The sequence below is a fragment of the Dendropsophus ebraccatus genome, chromosome 5 (genome assembly GCF_027789765.1).
Source record: "Dendropsophus ebraccatus isolate aDenEbr1 chromosome 5, aDenEbr1.pat, whole genome shotgun sequence".
Lineage (NCBI taxonomy): Eukaryota > Metazoa > Chordata > Amphibia > Anura > Hylidae > Dendropsophus > Dendropsophus ebraccatus.
The window spans coordinates 136,545,886-136,563,015 of NC_091458.1; the positions used below are offsets into that span (position 1 = coordinate 136,545,886).

Below are 17,130 nucleotides of genomic sequence, written 5' to 3' on the forward strand. Positions count from 1 at the left end.
GCAAAAAACGTCAAGGCGCCTTCCTTGGCTGCCACTATTACAGATTTGTATTGTAAAATGACATTTTTTACTCCAGTTAACTAAAGATTAGGAAGGGTCAACTGTGTTAAAGATGAAAGCAGATAATCCACCATGGAAAATAGAAAAAAAAATAAAATTTCACTGCATATTTATAACTAGTAAAAAAAAAAAAAAAAATCTAGGCAATACATTCCCTTTAGAACAGCTGCTTGTACAGTAAAACCATTTAATGTGACAAATGTGCAAGGAAGATCAAGGAAAGGGCAAATTATTTAATCAAAACACAATACAAATAGAAAAAGCAAAACACTATAGAAATGCCCAAATTGGAAAAAAAAAAAAAATGATTACAAAAATAATTCTATGTAAAACCGTTCAGATAAATTCAAAGCAAGCAATATGGTCACTTGCTCTCCCTACCCCTTATTGTGCAGAAGTGAAAAGTACATTCATCCATCACATGAGAATAATATGGGTGCATCACAGAGTCAAAGATCAATGCAGTGCTAGCAGTTTGGACATGTAGCCATAATAATGCATCTGCTTTTGTGACATTTGCTGCATCCACACAAACAGTTTCACTATAAAACCCAAATGGAACTAGGAAATTGTTTCCTTACAAGATCTGGTCCTTCTTATACCATGAAATAGAATGTTACACTGTAAATGTGGCTGGGGTAAATGCAGCCTTAGGAGGAGTATACCAGCACACTGCAGACTGATATTACTCCTCCTCATATGTGCAGGTGTGAACACCTTCTTAGCACATTTGTAGAGAAGTTAACTCTCAGCCATTCAGCTCATGAATGTTCAAGATTTAATTATAAGGCAACTTGTTGATAGACAAGAGCAAAAGCATAAAACAGCATAAATAATAAGTCAAAAAAGATAGTGATCAAACTGGTTGTATAGTGCAAATCACATTTGGTCTGAAGTTCCAGCATGAGCAGAATACACAGCCTAAACTCCACTGAACAGTCTGTCGGGCAGCCTGAATATGTCATTGTGAGAGCTTCTGTCCCACGTAAACTGTTCAGATACTAGATCCTGCTTACGTGGTACTTTACGTGGCTGGGGCAGGACCACACAGTATGTAATCATCTAAAAGATCAAAAAGGGAACCCCTGAATCTGAAGACACCAATATTATATACACAAAAGCACAGCATAGTGCCAACCCCCGGATTCTACTCAATACCACAGTCCTGTATCACAGCATCGAGTAGGACCTTCACCGATAGGAAGAGTTAATCATGTTCTCTTTCCAACTTTGGTACAAATGATGGGAACTGAAGTCCAAGCAGGTTTCTGTTCTGGACAATTCCTTCTTCTGAAAGGCTTCAGTTTACACCTTCTAGTTTTAAAGTCCAGCCATACTCAACAGGGAAGACTCCGGGAGGGATGGAAGGTAGTTTAACAAGTAGACCACCTTCTGGGTCTTGTTTCCAGGACAGCAGCCCAGACAGACCCAGCAATGTCACCTGCAAGCAGCAATGAAAGATTTCAATAGAAATTTATATATATATATATATATTTTACATTGGGCATGTGTTCACAGGCTGCCGATTTATGCCCCAAAATAAGATTACATATTGTGTCATAGTTCCATGCCTAGAGGACATGGAATTTCCAATATTAAAGAAAAAATTATAAAGATTTATAATGTTCAAATTAGGATTGCTTATGGTGCGTACACAGACAGATTTATGACAGATTTTTTGAAGCCAAAGCCAGGAATGGATTAGAAGAGAGGAGAAATCTCAGTCTTTCCTTTATGACCTGTTCTTTGTTTATATAGTCTGTTCCTGGTTTTGGCTTCAAAAATCTGTCAGATAAATCTGTCTGTGTAAACGCACCATTACAAATTGAGATTTGAATGAGTATTAACAGAGCAATAAAAGACTCAAGGCAGTTTTCCACGGCCCAACTCTGAGGAGCAAACGAGCGCTATCAGCGCTTGTTTGTTCTTCGTTTCCTATTCCATGAGTTCGGGGTGCTGCGGGGGGGGGGGGGGGGGGGTTGGGGGGGGGGGGGGGGGGGGGTTGTCGCTAAGACGTCCGGGCAGCCCATAGCATACAGCAGCGGTCTGCTGCCGCCTCTCCTATTCCATGGAGCAACGGCAGCAGATTGTTGCTGTATCAGTCGTTTGTCTTTCAACATGTTTGAAAGACAAACGACGCAAAGATCAGCCGACATGAACGATATTGGCTGATCGTTGCCTTCTATTCCACGGGACGATTATTGACCGTAACGGCTGATAATCGTTCCTTGGAACAGGGCCTTTAGGCCCCTTTTACAAAGGTCGATCAGCGCTTGCTTGTGGTCTAAAAGGGCCCTCAGGAAGTTAGAAATATTAACAGGTACTCACATTAGCACTGGCAGTGGGTTTAGGAGACTGTAGCTTTAGAATGTTCTCTTCAGGCCATTTTAAGATAGTGCCATATACAACCGAATCCTTAGCAGTGTACCTGAAAAGCAGGATAAATTTAGTTAGGAGAAAAAAAAAAAAAAAGTGTGAACATACCCTTAGGGTGTGTATCAGCTCTTCAACAACCCTCTGTGTCCTCATAATAATGCCTGTACTTACCAAACATCCACTGTGCCGTTATCTCTCTGCACCCTCCAGGGTTTAGAAGCATATATCGCCTCTCCATTAATGCTCAGCCATTTGCCAACATTCCGAAGTCGCTCTTGGAAAATTGGCATTATCAAGCCCTCCTTGCTGGGCCCCACATTTAATAGGTAATTTCCTCCATAGCACACAGTCTGCACCAATTCCTAAAGGGCAATACAGATTAGCACTGAAGTTACTGCTGGAAACAGAACACAGGTGACCGTTTCCCGAAACCCCTGATATAATGCTCAATGCCGCTCTTCTTCTAGAGGTATAGATCTGCCCTATGTGTTGACATGATCACCATTGCTGCCTTATAGCCCAATTGTTAGATCACTCACGGAAATGATGCTGCCTTCATCCATCATCTGATTCACTTGCATGTTGCGTCTATAACCCCAGGAGAAGTAGTCTACGGAGGTGCACCGCTCCCACTTGTGGTCTGGTAGTGTAGATGGAGTGTATTTATCTGCGCAGTTATAGAAGCCTCCGTGATGGCAAGAACAGTTGCTTCCCCAGCGATCATTCACCACAACTTTGTCCTAAGAGGAAATGTGAATACATACAAGATGAACTTAGCGCGATAAGAGGGATTCCTAGAGAGAAACACTAAAGGGGTAATTTAGCGCTACAAAAACATGGCCACTTTCTTCTAGAGACAGCACCACTCTAGTCTCCAGTTTGGGTACAGGTTTTGTTATGCTGCGATTAGACGGAACGATTATTGTTCGAATTTTCATGATAATGATGTCATTTGAGCGATAATCGGCTTGTATAAACACAGCGAACAATCAAGCAACGAGTGAGAAGTCGTTCATATTGATCTTTCAACGTGTTCTCAAATAGTCGTTGGTCGTTCACTAAAAATTTGCAGATCACTTCGTGTAAACAGTCTTTCACCGATTTACCCTGTGTGAGATGGGCTTAAGCGATCTTAAAAGGATCGCAATAACGATCGCAAATGATATATCGTTTCATCTAAACGCTGATAGTTATAAAAAACACATTGTTACCTCATAATCATTAATCGTTCGATTGGGCGAATTATTGCTCCGTGTAAACACAGCATGAGTCAGTTCTATTGACGTTAATGGAGCTTAATTGCAAACCACACCTGAACTAGAGACAAGAGCGGTGCTGTCTCTGGAAGAAAGTGGCCATGCTTTTGTAGCGCTGGATAGCCGCTTTAAACTGTACCTGTCAGTACAAATATCTGATGATGTTAAAGAATATTGAACATAGTGGGTCTCAGCAGTCCCACTCAGGACACATAGCCACGGAGCGCTCACGGCAGCGCAATATACTCCCAGGCTTGACTGAATTATCGGCCAGCCGGTGAGTGGATCGCCACATACAATTGTACCAACACCTTCTGTATAAGCACATTAAATTAGTTCCATTCATGCAAAAGGTGAAACAAATAACTATATCCATTATATTCTGCTGCAGAGCTGACCAACATGACTAGCGTACCTTGATGGGGCTCTCATTGTACAGCCAGGCCAGAAAGTCAAGGGACTTCCAGTAAGTATCTGGCGATTCCCAATCCCCATCTGACCAAATCAGATCTGGCTGATATCTACAAAACAAAGAAAACATAGAAAGTTATACCAGGCAAGGCCTAATAAATGTATATAAGAGAGGCCACGGGTGATGGGATTTCTGAAACTGCCAGAGATGTTGAGGCGGGCAGCGGTTATGAAGGTGAGTGGGGTGGAGGAGAAACAAACTTGCAGGTAGGATTCCTCCTTCCGCCCCTCCAGCTGTTGCAAAACTACAATGCCCATTATGCCTGGTCAGCCAAAGCTTTGTTTTGACATTTTTTTAATGGCCGTTGTTTAACACCACAAGGGTGGACCGGCCTGTCAACTTCTAAAAAGTTAAGCAATCATGCTTGTCACGTCCAATTAAACAGCTTAACAGGATTTACTGCCATTATTTCCGCCAGAAGATGGTAGAGCACAATGTTTTGCATGCAATGATCTGTGTCAGCTATTGATAGTCTGCATGGGGGACGACAAACTGAAAACTGATAAACTGATCCTGGACTGGCTTCACATCCCAAGACTTGAGCGGCACCATACCAAGAGGAAGGCTGCCACAACCCGAGGGGCACCATACCAAGAGGAAGGCTGCCACAACCCGAGGGGCACCATACCAAGAGGAAGGCTGCCACAATCCTACTCCGAATGGTCCCCGGTAATAAGTGGTGTACCCCAAGGGTCAGTACTGGGCCCTCTTCTGTTTAACTTGTTTATTAATGATATTGAGAATGGAATTAACAGCAATGTTTCTATCTTTGCAGATGACACCAAGCTTTGTAGTACAGTACAGTCTATGGAGGATGTGCAGATGTTACAGGATGACTTAGACACACTGAGTGTTTGGGCGTCCACTTGGAAAATGAGGTTCAATGTAGATACATGTAAAGTTATGCACCTGGGTACTAATAACCTGCATGCATCATATGTCCTGGGGGGAGTTACTCTGGGAGAGTCGCTATAGAGAAGGATCTGGGTGTACTTGTAGATAATAGACTACAGAACAGCACACAATGTCAGTCAGCTGCTTCTAAGGCCAGCAGGATATTGTCATGCATTAAAACAGGCATGGACTCTCGGGACAGGGATATAATATTACCGCTTTATAAAGCTTTGGTGCGGCCTCATCTGGAGTATGCCGTCCAGTTCTGGAACCTGATTCATAGAAAGGATGTTCTAGAGCTGGAGAGGGTACAAAGACGGGCAACTAAACTAATAAGGGGAATGGAGCATCTTAGTTATGAGGAGAGATTAAAAGAATTACATTTGTTTAGTCTGGAGAAGAGACGTTTAAGGGGAGATATGATTAACTTATTTAAATATATAAATGGCCCCTACAAGAAATATGGGGAAAAGATGTTCCAGGTAAAACCCCCTCAAAGGACAAGAGGGCACTGCCTCCGCCTGGAGAAAAAAAGGTTCAATCTCCGGAGGCGACAAACCTTCTTTACCATGAGAACTGTGAATCTGTAGAACAGTCTTACCACAGGATCTGGTCACAGCAAAAACAGTAGAGGGCTTCAAAACAGGGCTAGACAAGTTCTTAGAGCAAAATAATATAAATGCATATGTATAGAACCTATCACCCTCCCCCTTCCCCGTATCCATCCCCTCCTTGGTTGAACTTGATGGACATGTGTCTTTTTTCAACCGTATTAACTATGTAACCCAAGGGGCACCATACCAAGAGGAAGGCTGCCACAACCCAAGGGGCACCATACCAAGAGGAAGGCTGCCACAAACCGAGCGGCACAGGCTTCCAAGTACTCACCTTATCCACAGCAAATTCAACTTAGTGACTATCTGGTACTAAGCTGCCATGATTATATGATGGCATGCCTGGCAGATGTAGCAGCTTAGTAGCAGAAAACGTCAAGAGCGAGGGGTGCCAGGCTGGCGGCAATGATAAGCCTCAGTGCTAGTTGTGGTCATTTATAGGTAGCGGCCTATGCTAGGTATTAGATCAGCTGGTAGTCCAGCAGTCCCCTAGTTTCTGGAGATACTTGTGTCACCCAGGTTTAGCTTGTGGCTGCTTCCTGAGGCAGAAACTAAATGAAAGCCAAGTCATCAGCAGGTAGTTGCCAGTAGTTTTAGGTAATCCTAAAGAATAAACCAAAAGGGCTGGAGTTGGCTCATTTGTATAAAAACCAAACACCACATGTTACTACCAGTCTAGCGACATGTAATATAATTGTACAGCACCAACAGTTTATATCAGTGGCGGTCTAAGACCCCTGTCGATTGCTAGGATGAAATGGCTTTTTCCAGGCTGCATAAAAGGGCCCAACTAGCACAAGTCAATCCTGGCACAGTAGAGACTGCTCTCCATTACCCCTACCTTCACTTGGTGCCAAGTTGGTACTTAATTCTTTAACGTCTTTTTACTCCATTTTGCCCCATGTTAAAAGGAGGAACAATGGGAATCGTAATTTTGCAACAGCCGAAGGCCAAAGGTTCCCCATCCCTGTCCCTAATTGAAATCAGGGGAGAAAACACATGTGAAAGTCATTAAACAATTTAAGGGGGGGGGGGGGGGGGGGGGGGGTGAAACCACAGTTATACCCTACTGTGTTTACTTGGGGTGCAGCTTTCCCCTCTTGTTCCGTCTCACTACATGCCATATGTTCCTGTATAGGACTATCTGGAAATAATGAATTTACTGAAGCGATTATTTCCTCTAGCCCAAGCAGCAGTACGAAATCTTCATTCTCACTCAAAGCTCTTCCTAACCACATGAGGGAGGAGGGCGGAGCGGCCGAGCAGGCTTCTTCCTAGTTCCCTATTGCTCTGGTACTTTATATGTAAAAGGAGAAGTCCATTATGGGTGACCATAATGTGCACTCCCCTCCCCGACTCCAGCGATGGGGTCCGCCATCATCTGCTCTCGTTCCTGGTCCCTGGTCCCCTGTGGCTTTCTAGGTCTGCGTGGGGACCTGGGACATGACGTGTCAGCAATCAACCCCGCTGCAGCTGCTGACTGGCTAAATGGGCCTGACATGTCACGTCCCAGGTCCCCACTCAGACATAGAAGCGGCCAGGAACCGGAGTGGATGAGAGCAGACCCCAGTGCTGGAGTCAGGGAGAGGAGTGCACAAATAAAAATAAAAAGTCAGAGCCCAGACTTCACCTTTAAGGAATAAAAAGTTTAGTTTATGTGGAAACTCACAATGTTGGGAAAAGTTCTCCATCCCAGGCTGCATTATAATAAGATGTTATATATACATTATAAATAATAGTCAGGGTTACCTCATGACCAGATCATACAGCTCCGGCATGGTCTTTGCAAGAACAAAGTACTGTGTTTTGAAGCCACTTTCCTTGTCAGCCAAGTAGAGAGGATGAAACCACTCCAGTAATGAGTGATACAACCCATAGCGCAGCTTTCTGGGAAACAGAAGAGAAAAATCATTATACCCATTTATCTCAATACCAAATCAGTTATCAATATGATATATAATGGAGGTTATAGGGGGGCGAGGCGATAGCTATATGTGGCTTTATCACATACTTTTTTTTCAGTGCATTTCCCAGATCTCCCACAAGGTCCCGATGAGGTCCAGTGTCCACAGCGTTCCAGTTCCAGGAGACGGGGGATCCCCAGTTAGTGAAGCCTTCATGGTGTTTTGTAGTGAGGACAACGTACCTATCCAAGAGAGGACAACATTATGTAATGGCTGAAGTCACCCCCCCCCCCCCCCCCCCCACACACACACACTTAAGGGTGGTATTACACTGGACATTTTTTCGGCGATTAAGAATCTCAAACGACGGCTATGACAAACAATCTTAAATCGTTCACCCTATTACACAGTATGAGGATCGCTACTTATGGTCGTTCTTGTGCTCGTCCTTTCCTGGCTGATCAGGGAACGACCGAACTACGTGTTATGCCAAACGGTGTTCGAACGATTTGTGAATGATCAACAATGAAAATAGGTCCAGAGTCTATCAACGATTTCTCATTGGTCGTTTAATCTTTGCCGGCTATTACACAAAGCCATTATCGTTTAAATCCCAACGATATAACGATTTTTCGAACGATATACGGCCCTAAGTCTTCCCTCACACACAGCACAGTCTTATCAGTGGGGGTCCCCCCATCCTGAGCACATGCACATTACTGTTATCAGCGGGGGTCCCTCATCCTGAGCACATGCACATTACTGTTATCAGCGGGGGTCCCTCATCCTGAGCACATGCACATTACTGTTATCAGCGGGGGTCCCTCATCCTGAGCACATGCACATTACTGTTATCAGCGGGGGTCCCCCATCCTGAGCACATGCACATTACTGTTATCAGCAGGGGTCCCCCCATCCTGAGCACATGCTCCATACTGGTATCAGCGGGGGTCCCTCATCCTGAGCACATGCTCCATACTGGTATCAGCGGGGGTCCCTCATCCTGAGCACATGCTCCATACTGGTATCAGCGGGGGTCCCTCATCCTGAGCACATGCTCCATACTGGTATCAGCGGGGGTCCCCCCCATCATCAGGGTCACTAGCAGGTGTTTTCACTGCCCACTATAGAAGTATAGAGCTGCCCCAGCAGGTGCACAGCCGGCAGGTAAGGGGTTAATGGCGCTCCCTGCAGCCACATCTCAGGTGACTTCCTATTTTGTAGAACAATAGAAACATCCAACAAACAAGGAAACCTATGGCCGTCATGTGATGTGGGGGGGAGAATCACCTGCCGTCCGTCATACAGAGCACAAGTGTCACACTCAGGCCCTCCAGCTGTTACAGAACTACATCTCCCATCATGCCTGGAGAACTGCATGATGGAAACTGTAGTTTTGCAACAGCTGGAGGGACAGAGTTTGACAACCCTGGGACCCTGCAGTCCATGTGCACACACACACAGAGGTCCCGGCAGTCCACGTACTAACATACCCCCCCCGCACTACCACACACACACACACACCCCCCCCCCACGCACTAACACACACACACACACACCCCCCCCCCACGCACTAACACACACACACACACACCCCCCCCCCACGCACTAACACACACACCCCCCCCCCCCACGCACAAACACACCACCCCCCCCCCCCACGCACTACACACACACCCCCCCCACGCACTAACACACACACCCCCCCCCCCCACGCACTAACACACACACCCCCCCCCCCACGCACTAACACACACACACCCCCCCCCCCCCACTAACACACACACACCCCCCCCCCCCACGCACTAACACACACACACCCCCCCCCCCACGCACTAACACACACACACCCCCCCCCACGCACTAACACACACACACCCCCCCCCACGCCTAACACACACACCCCCCCCCCACACTAACCACACACACCCCCCCCCCCACGCACTAACACACACACACCCCCCCCCCACGCACTAACACACACACACCCCCCCCCCACGCACTAACACACACACACCCCCCCCCCACGCACTAACACACACACACCCCCCGCACTAACACACACCCCCCCCCCACACTAACACACACCCCCCCCCCACACTAACACACACCCCCCCCCACACTAACACACACCCCCCCCCCACACTAACACACACCCCCCCCCCACACTAACACACACCCCCCCCCCACGCACTAACACACACACACACACACACGCACTAACACACACACACACCCCCACGCACTAACACACACACCCCCCCCCACACGCACTAACATACACCCCCACACACGCACTAACATACACCCCCCCACACACACGCACTAACATACACCCCCACACACGCACTAACATACACCCCCACACACGCACTAACATACACCCCCCCACACACGCACTAACATACACACACACACCCCGCACTAACATACATACACACACACACCCCGCACTAACATACACACACACACACACCCCCCCCCGCACTAACATACATACACACCCCACCCTAACATACATACACACACAGACACCCCGCACTAACATACATACACACACACACCCCGCACTAACATACACACACACACCCCGCACTAACATACACACACATCCCCACCCCCCGCGCACTCACTTGGCCCCCGCAGCCTGGAATAGCTCCGCCCAGGAATCGGGGTCGTAGAACTCGGCGGTGAATTGTGCGGCGAAGTCCGCGTAGGAGAATCCGGGCGGGTAGTTCCTGCTCATGTACTGCACGTACGCCGGGATCTTCTCGTGCTGCCAGTTCCACCAGAACCACTCACTACCGAACGACGGCACCGAGAACACGCCCCAGTGCAGGAAGATGCCGAACTTGGCCTCGTCATACCAGGACGGCAGGGGGCGCTTATCCAGCGAGTCCCAGTCCGGTGTGTACCGGGTGGCAGCCCCGCTGTGCAGAGCTGTCAGGCACAGGAACCCGGCGAGAAGGCAAACGGCGGCCATGACACTACACTAGTGCTGCTGTCACGGGAGCGGAAGCGGCTTATTACACCGGACAGTATCCGCCCACAATGGCGGGGCTTCTCCACCTATAGCGCAGAAGGGGCGGGGACGAATGAGATTCCCGCCCCCTCCTGGAAGTCCTGGCAGCTGTTGTCCAATAACAATGTGCAGACTGTATAGGGGCGGGGCTTACAGGTGTAGTTACCACCACCTCTGTGCTCCGCCCACACTCCATAGTAATAACACTGGCTCCCACTATGAGGTTATTACCTGACATTGCCTCCCAGCTGATCTATCAATCTGCTAATTTTTGCAATAAGAATTTATAAGGTCACTGTCTTTTAATTTTTTTTCCCCAGAAGTTAATAGTACAGGCGATTTTAAGGAACTTTGTATTTGGGTATATCAGCTGAAAAATGCATTTTTATCAGGAAAAAGCAGTTTGAAGCTCTCCCCCTGTCTTTCATGGTTCTCTATGGAGAGGGGAGATGAGGCACCAAAACAGGACAGCAAAGAGTTAATTTACAGCTACATCACCAGGCTATCTCCTCTGAAGTCAGCACTGACCTCTGAATACTGGCTTTCACACAGCTCCCACTGTGAAATCTTTTGTTCTCTGCTGTCAACTAATCTCCCTCCTCCATTCGACACCATTCCTGGAAGGTCCACTTGACAGCCAACAGATTGGGGTTTCCCACTTCATATTTTCTCTTATAAGAAGAATGAACACAGGGATGGAGACTAGTCGAAGTGAAAGCAAAAGCACCGCCCCAGCCCCAAACTCAGCTTCAGCTATAAACCACTTAGGGCCCTATTACACAAAGTGATAATTGGTTTAATCGGGCAAATTATCGCTCTGTGTAACAGAGACAATGATCGGCCAAGGAAATTATCATTAGCTGATCCGTTTCTTTAGACCCAGACACCTAAAATCATCGGCCACCGACCGCGCATCTTTACGTGTACTAGCGATGTACAGCCAAAGCTGCCCAAACCGTTAATACATTACCTGCCCACGCTCCCGGTCTTCTCCTGCACTCTGTATGCGTCCCGGCACCGCTGCGGCCAGTCATTGCCTGAGCGGCATGTCAGCTAAGACAGTCTGCCCTGAAGCCACAGCGCGCGGTCCCCGGATGCATACAGAGTGCATGAGTAGACCGGGAGCGTGGACAGGTAATGTATTAACTGTTTAGGAAGGGCTGCACGGACATCATTAAAGATGTCCGTGCAGCCCTTGCTAAACGATTATCGGGCTGTGTAATAGACCACTGTCTTCACCACTTAGTGAAGCCTACCCCCCACAGTCAGGAGATATCGGCTGATATCCCTGTGGAATGGTGAGAGAGAGGCAGCAATATTTTAACGCATTGCACGTATTGTATATTAGTACAGACCAAATAAAAGTTAAGTTTTAACCTAAAGGTATAACCAGGTATATCCTGAGGGCTCTCAGGAAAGTGTGCACACATTCAACCACCTCTCGGATGAGGCTATAGGCTGCCCTAAGATCAAGCTTAGAGATCCAGTTTGCTTCCTTAATGCAACTAAATAGATCTGGAATCAGGAGCAGAGGATATCAGTTCTTCACAGTAATCTTATTTAGCTCCTGATAACCGTTATGCTTCTGCCTAACAAAAAGTGAACCCCCTACGACTCACCAGTGGCCACCCCCCCCCTGCGGCTCACCCGCGACAACCCCCGAGGCCCCCCCATAAAACCCCCCGCGACACCCACAGCTCTGCTATATCACTACCTCAGCTCTGCTATATCACTGCAACTCTGCTATGTCACTACCTCAGCTCTGCTATGTCACTGCCTCAACTCTGCTATGTCACTGCCTCAACTCTGCTATGTCACTACCTCAACTCTGCTATGTCACTACCTCAACTCTGCTATGTCACTACCTTAACTCAACTTCCTCAACTCCACTCTGCTATGTCTTCTGGATATCAGCTCTGCTGATCATCATGGACCAATCAGACAACCAAGCATTGCATGATGGGAGATGTAGCTTTCTGGATGGCGCCATGTTTGATATAGAATGGCTTTTAAAAAAAACTTGTAACTATGGAACGGAAGCAGCTAGGTTTGGGAGCATTTTATTTTTTTAGCTCTTGGGGGAAATACCCCTTTAATAAATTAGCAAAGATTTCTAACGTTCTGTTTTCACTTTGTCATTATGGGATATTCAGTATGGAATGATGGGGGAGACGTAAGTTGTGAGTGACTTTTTTTTAGAACAAGGCCACAACATAACAATATGTGAAAGAAATGAAAAGGTCTGCAGACTTTCCAAATGCATTGTATGTCTTGTTAGGAATTCAAATTATGCCACTCTTTACCTACAAGTGGTGTACAGGAAAAAACGTGCTTGCCATCCGACACTTACCACCTTTTCTTCCTTGACTGTAATCTCCTTTCTGGTTACGTGACAAATCACTATGAAACTCTGTCCTTAAAGTGTACCTTACGTTATAACTATCCAAATTAACAGTAGCTGCGATATAAAGCAAGTTTGCAATTTACATGATTTATTTATTTATTACTTATGCTGTAAAACAAATCTATACTTACCAGAAATCCAGGTCCAATCTCCTGAATGCAGCTATATAACAGCTATACTTACTGTATCCAGGTCCAGTCTCCTGAAGGCAGCTATATAACAGCTATACTTACTGTATCCAGGTCCAGTCTCCTGAAGGCAGCTATATAACAGCTATACTTACTGTATCCAGGTCCAGTCTCCTGAAGGCAGCTAAATAACAGCTATACTTACTGTATCCAGGTCCAGTCTCCTGAAGGCTGCTATATAACAGCTATACTTGTATGCAGATCCAGTCTCCTGAAGGCTGCTATATAAAAGCTATACTTACTGTATCCAGGTCCAGTCTCCTGAAGGCTGCTATATAACAGCTATACTTACTGTACCCAGGTCCAGTCTCCTGAAGGCTGCTAGATAACAGCTATACTTACTGTATCCAGGTCCAGTCTCCTGAAGGCTGCTATATAACAGCTATACTTACTGTATCCAGGTCCAGTCTCCTGAAGGCAGCTATATAAAAGCTATACTTACTGTATCCAGGTCCAGTCTCCTGAAGGCTGCTATATAACAGCTATACTTACTGTACCCAGGTCCAGTCTCCTGAAGGCTGCTAGATAACAGCTATACTTGTATGCAGGTCCAGTCTCCTGAAGGCTGTTATATAACAGCTATACTTACTTGTATGCAGGTCCAGTCTCCTGAATGCTGCTATATAACAGCTATACTTACTTGTATCCAGGTCCAGTCTCCTAAAGAGTTTTTAGTTTTGTGCTGGTTGCAAAAAAAGAGACCAGTAAAGAGAGTCACGGCTCAAAATGTCCATCAATCACATGACTGCCTTCTCTGTGAGCGCAGATGACCTGGGAAACACTCCACTTCCTGTGTTTAGACTCTTTAATAAAAAATAAAAAAAAAAGAGTCAGAACACAGGATGGACGTTTTTCCCATGATAACTAAAAAAAATAGTTATGAATGTAAATTGTAAACTTGCTTTATATCACATCTACTGTTGATTTAGACTTTGAAAGTTATAACGACAGTGACACTTTAACCATAACTGCCCACCTACTAGGGGACCTACTTACCTAATAGGGGGACATACCTACTTACTACTGAATATCTACCTACATATCTACAAACTTTGTTGGTCAGGGTTCAGAAAACGCCTCGCCTGTTCTGCTCCATGGTCCTCACTTCCTATTACTGCTATATAAATATGTCTCCTAAGACGAGAGACTGCTCCATGTTGCTGCGTCATCGGCCAGCTATTGGACATTGTGTGTGGCTGTGATTTCACCCACATGTGCTGCTCACGACATGCACCTGCCCCCTTTATGCCTCGGAAGTATACAGAAAGAGGTTTATAGAGGAACAGGTAAGACCCTTTTTCTGCTCCCCATAGAAGAGATAACTTGTCTACATACTTAATGGGGGCGACCTACCTCAGAACCTCAGAAGACACAGGAGATGGAGCAGGAGAGAGAGAGAGTGAGAGAGAGAGAGAGAGAGAGAAGGGTGAAGGACCTGACCACATGACTTAAAGGTCCTCAACCTGACAGTGAGGAGAGCAGCCCGACAGAGAGGAAGAGTGTCAGTCAGTCAATCAGTCAGTGTCTGTGTCAGTCAGTCAGTGTCTGTGTCAGTCAGTGTCTTTCAGTAATGTGTGTTTGTGTATGTTAGTGGTGTCTAAAGTGATTGTGCATAGTGTGTGGATGATGGGTGCATAGCGGATGGATGAGGCTGAGCCTCTTTTGCCCGAGGCCCCGCATAAACCTGGAGCCGGCCCTGCATATATACTCCACTGATCTCTCCTCACTCATGTATTGAGATTCTTGCTGATGCTGATGTTCTATCGGAGATTATGTTTACTGGAAGTTACTGTGATAAAAGAGTGCCAGCCTTCTTCCAATCACAACTGCGGTAGGGTGAGGAGTAGTCTGGAATCTTTGCCCTAGACTTTGGCTGAGTCTAATACGAGATGAGACAAACAGGATCTGAGACAAGGAAGAGAGCAGAGCACGTGAGTCTCATAGGACTTTTTGCTGCCGTCATGCTTCCTACCACCGCAGACAAGAGACGTCCAGGCAGCCTCACCACATGTCCGTCAACACATCTCATTCTGGTTTAAAACATAAGAAAAGATTTTTTAATGTCTGGCTTGAAGGGGTTAGGCTGGGTTCACACTGCGTTTTTGCAGTCTGTTTACTGTATCCATATTACTTTTTAATGTACACGAAAAAGTGGTGAACCACATTGTACGCTAAAAACAGGGGAGGGGGGGACAAATCTGTTTTGAAATATTTTTTTTTTAATGGATGTCAGTGGAAAAACAGATTCAAATGGATTGCACACAATTGCGTCCTTTTTTCCCCCCATGAAATGTAAATGTTAAAAGGACTGCAAAAACACAGTGTGAACCCAGCCTAAGCTGTTCTTCAGAATTGTTGGTGTATCAGGGTTGTCAAACTCAGGCCCTCCAGCTATTGCAAAACTACAATTCCCATCATGCCTGGCCAGCCAAAGCTTTGGCTTTGTATGTTAACTCTTATTTTATTAAAAGTTTTTCAGATATATAAACAGATACAAACAGCATCAAAAGCCAAAAATCACAGAAAAAAGTGTGCAATACAAGAATAGAGTAATGTGTCCTAATAAGTGCCATAATGTCCAAAAAGTCCCATAGACTAATGCTGGGTTTACACGGAACGATTATCGTTTGAATTTGCACGATAACGATCGAATTTGAACGATAATCGTACGTGTAAACGAAGCTCGAACGACGAGCGAGAAATCGTTCATTTTGATCTTTTATCCTGTTCTTAAATCGTGGTTCGCAAAAACTCGCAGCCCGGCCCCCCGCTCATCCGCAGCCCGGTCCCCCGCTCATCCGCAGCCCCCTGCGCCGGCTCGATCGCCACCCCTGCCACCCCGATCGCCACCCCCGCCGCCGCCGCTCCGATCGCCACCCCCGCCACCACTCTGATCGCCACCCCCGCCGCTCCGATCACCCCCGCCTCCCCGGCCACGAGCATACGTTATCTGCTCCCCTCTTCAGCACTGATTGGCTGAAGAGGAGCCGTTTGAAATTCCCGGCTCACCTCTTCAGCCAATCAATTCACTGAAGAGGGGAGCCAGGGATTTCGAAGACCTGCTACACGGAGCAGGTAACGTATGGTCGTGGCCGGGGCAGCGGGGGCGATCGGAGCGGCGGCAGGGATGGCGATCAGAGCGGCGGGGGTGGCGATCGGGGCAGCGCAGGGGGCTGCGGTTGACCATGGGGCCGGGCTGCGAGCGGGGGGCCGGGCTGCGGACGGGCCGGGCTGCGGACGGGCCGGGCTGTGGGCGAGCGATCGCAAAACGATCGCAAAAGATTTTTCCGTACGATATATCGTACCCTCTAAACGCTGATCGTTATGGAAAAAAATCGTTACTCTGACATCGTTAATCATACGATCGAGCCAATTATCGTTTCGTGTAAACCCAGCATAAGAATGCGTTTACACAGAAAGATTTATCTGACAGATTTTGGAAGCCAAAGTCAGGAATGGTTTTGAAAAGAGGATAGATCTCAGTGTTTCCTTTATGGCCCGATCGCCTACCCCGGCGGGGGTGGCGATCAGAGCGGCGGCGGCGGTGATCGGAGCGGCGGCGGTGGCGATCGGGGAGGCGGGGGTGGTGATCAGAGCGGCGGCGGCGGGGGTGGCGATCAGAGCGGCGGCGGCGGGCCGGGCGGGGCTGCGGGCGCCCGGACTATCGCGCGACGACTGTTTCCACGGAACGATCGGCAAATTTTTTGCAAACAACGATTTATGAACATGTTAAAAGATCAAAATGAACGATTTATCGATCGTTCACCGCGTTTACACGTACGATTATCCTTAAAATTCGATCGTTATCGCGAAAATTTGCCCGATAATCGCTCCGTGTGAACTTAGCATTAGGGTCCATTTACACAGAAAGATTATCTGACAGATTATCTGCCAAAGATTTGAAGCCAAAACCAGAAACAGACTATAAACAGGTTCAGGT

The 17,130-nt window shown here is 47.0% G+C and overlaps 1 protein-coding gene across 1 annotated transcript; it reads right to left on the minus strand.

Annotated features, from left to right (window-relative positions):
• Positions 1 to 278: 278 nt before the first annotated feature.
• Positions 279 to 10,597, minus strand: FUCA1 (alpha-L-fucosidase 1). The gene is made up of 8 exons (XM_069971384.1): positions 10,210 to 10,597; positions 7,684 to 7,818; positions 7,422 to 7,559; positions 4,108 to 4,213; positions 2,976 to 3,176; positions 2,608 to 2,798; positions 2,389 to 2,488; positions 279 to 1,501 (listed from the first exon to the last, which is right to left on the minus strand). Exons 1-8 carry the CDS (start codon positions 10,557 to 10,559, stop codon positions 1,361 to 1,363), a joined length of 1,362 nt encoding a protein of 453 aa, XP_069827485.1. The 5' UTR covers positions 10,560 to 10,597; the 3' UTR covers positions 279 to 1,360.
• Between the last annotated feature and the right edge of the window lie 6,533 nt (positions 10,598 to 17,130).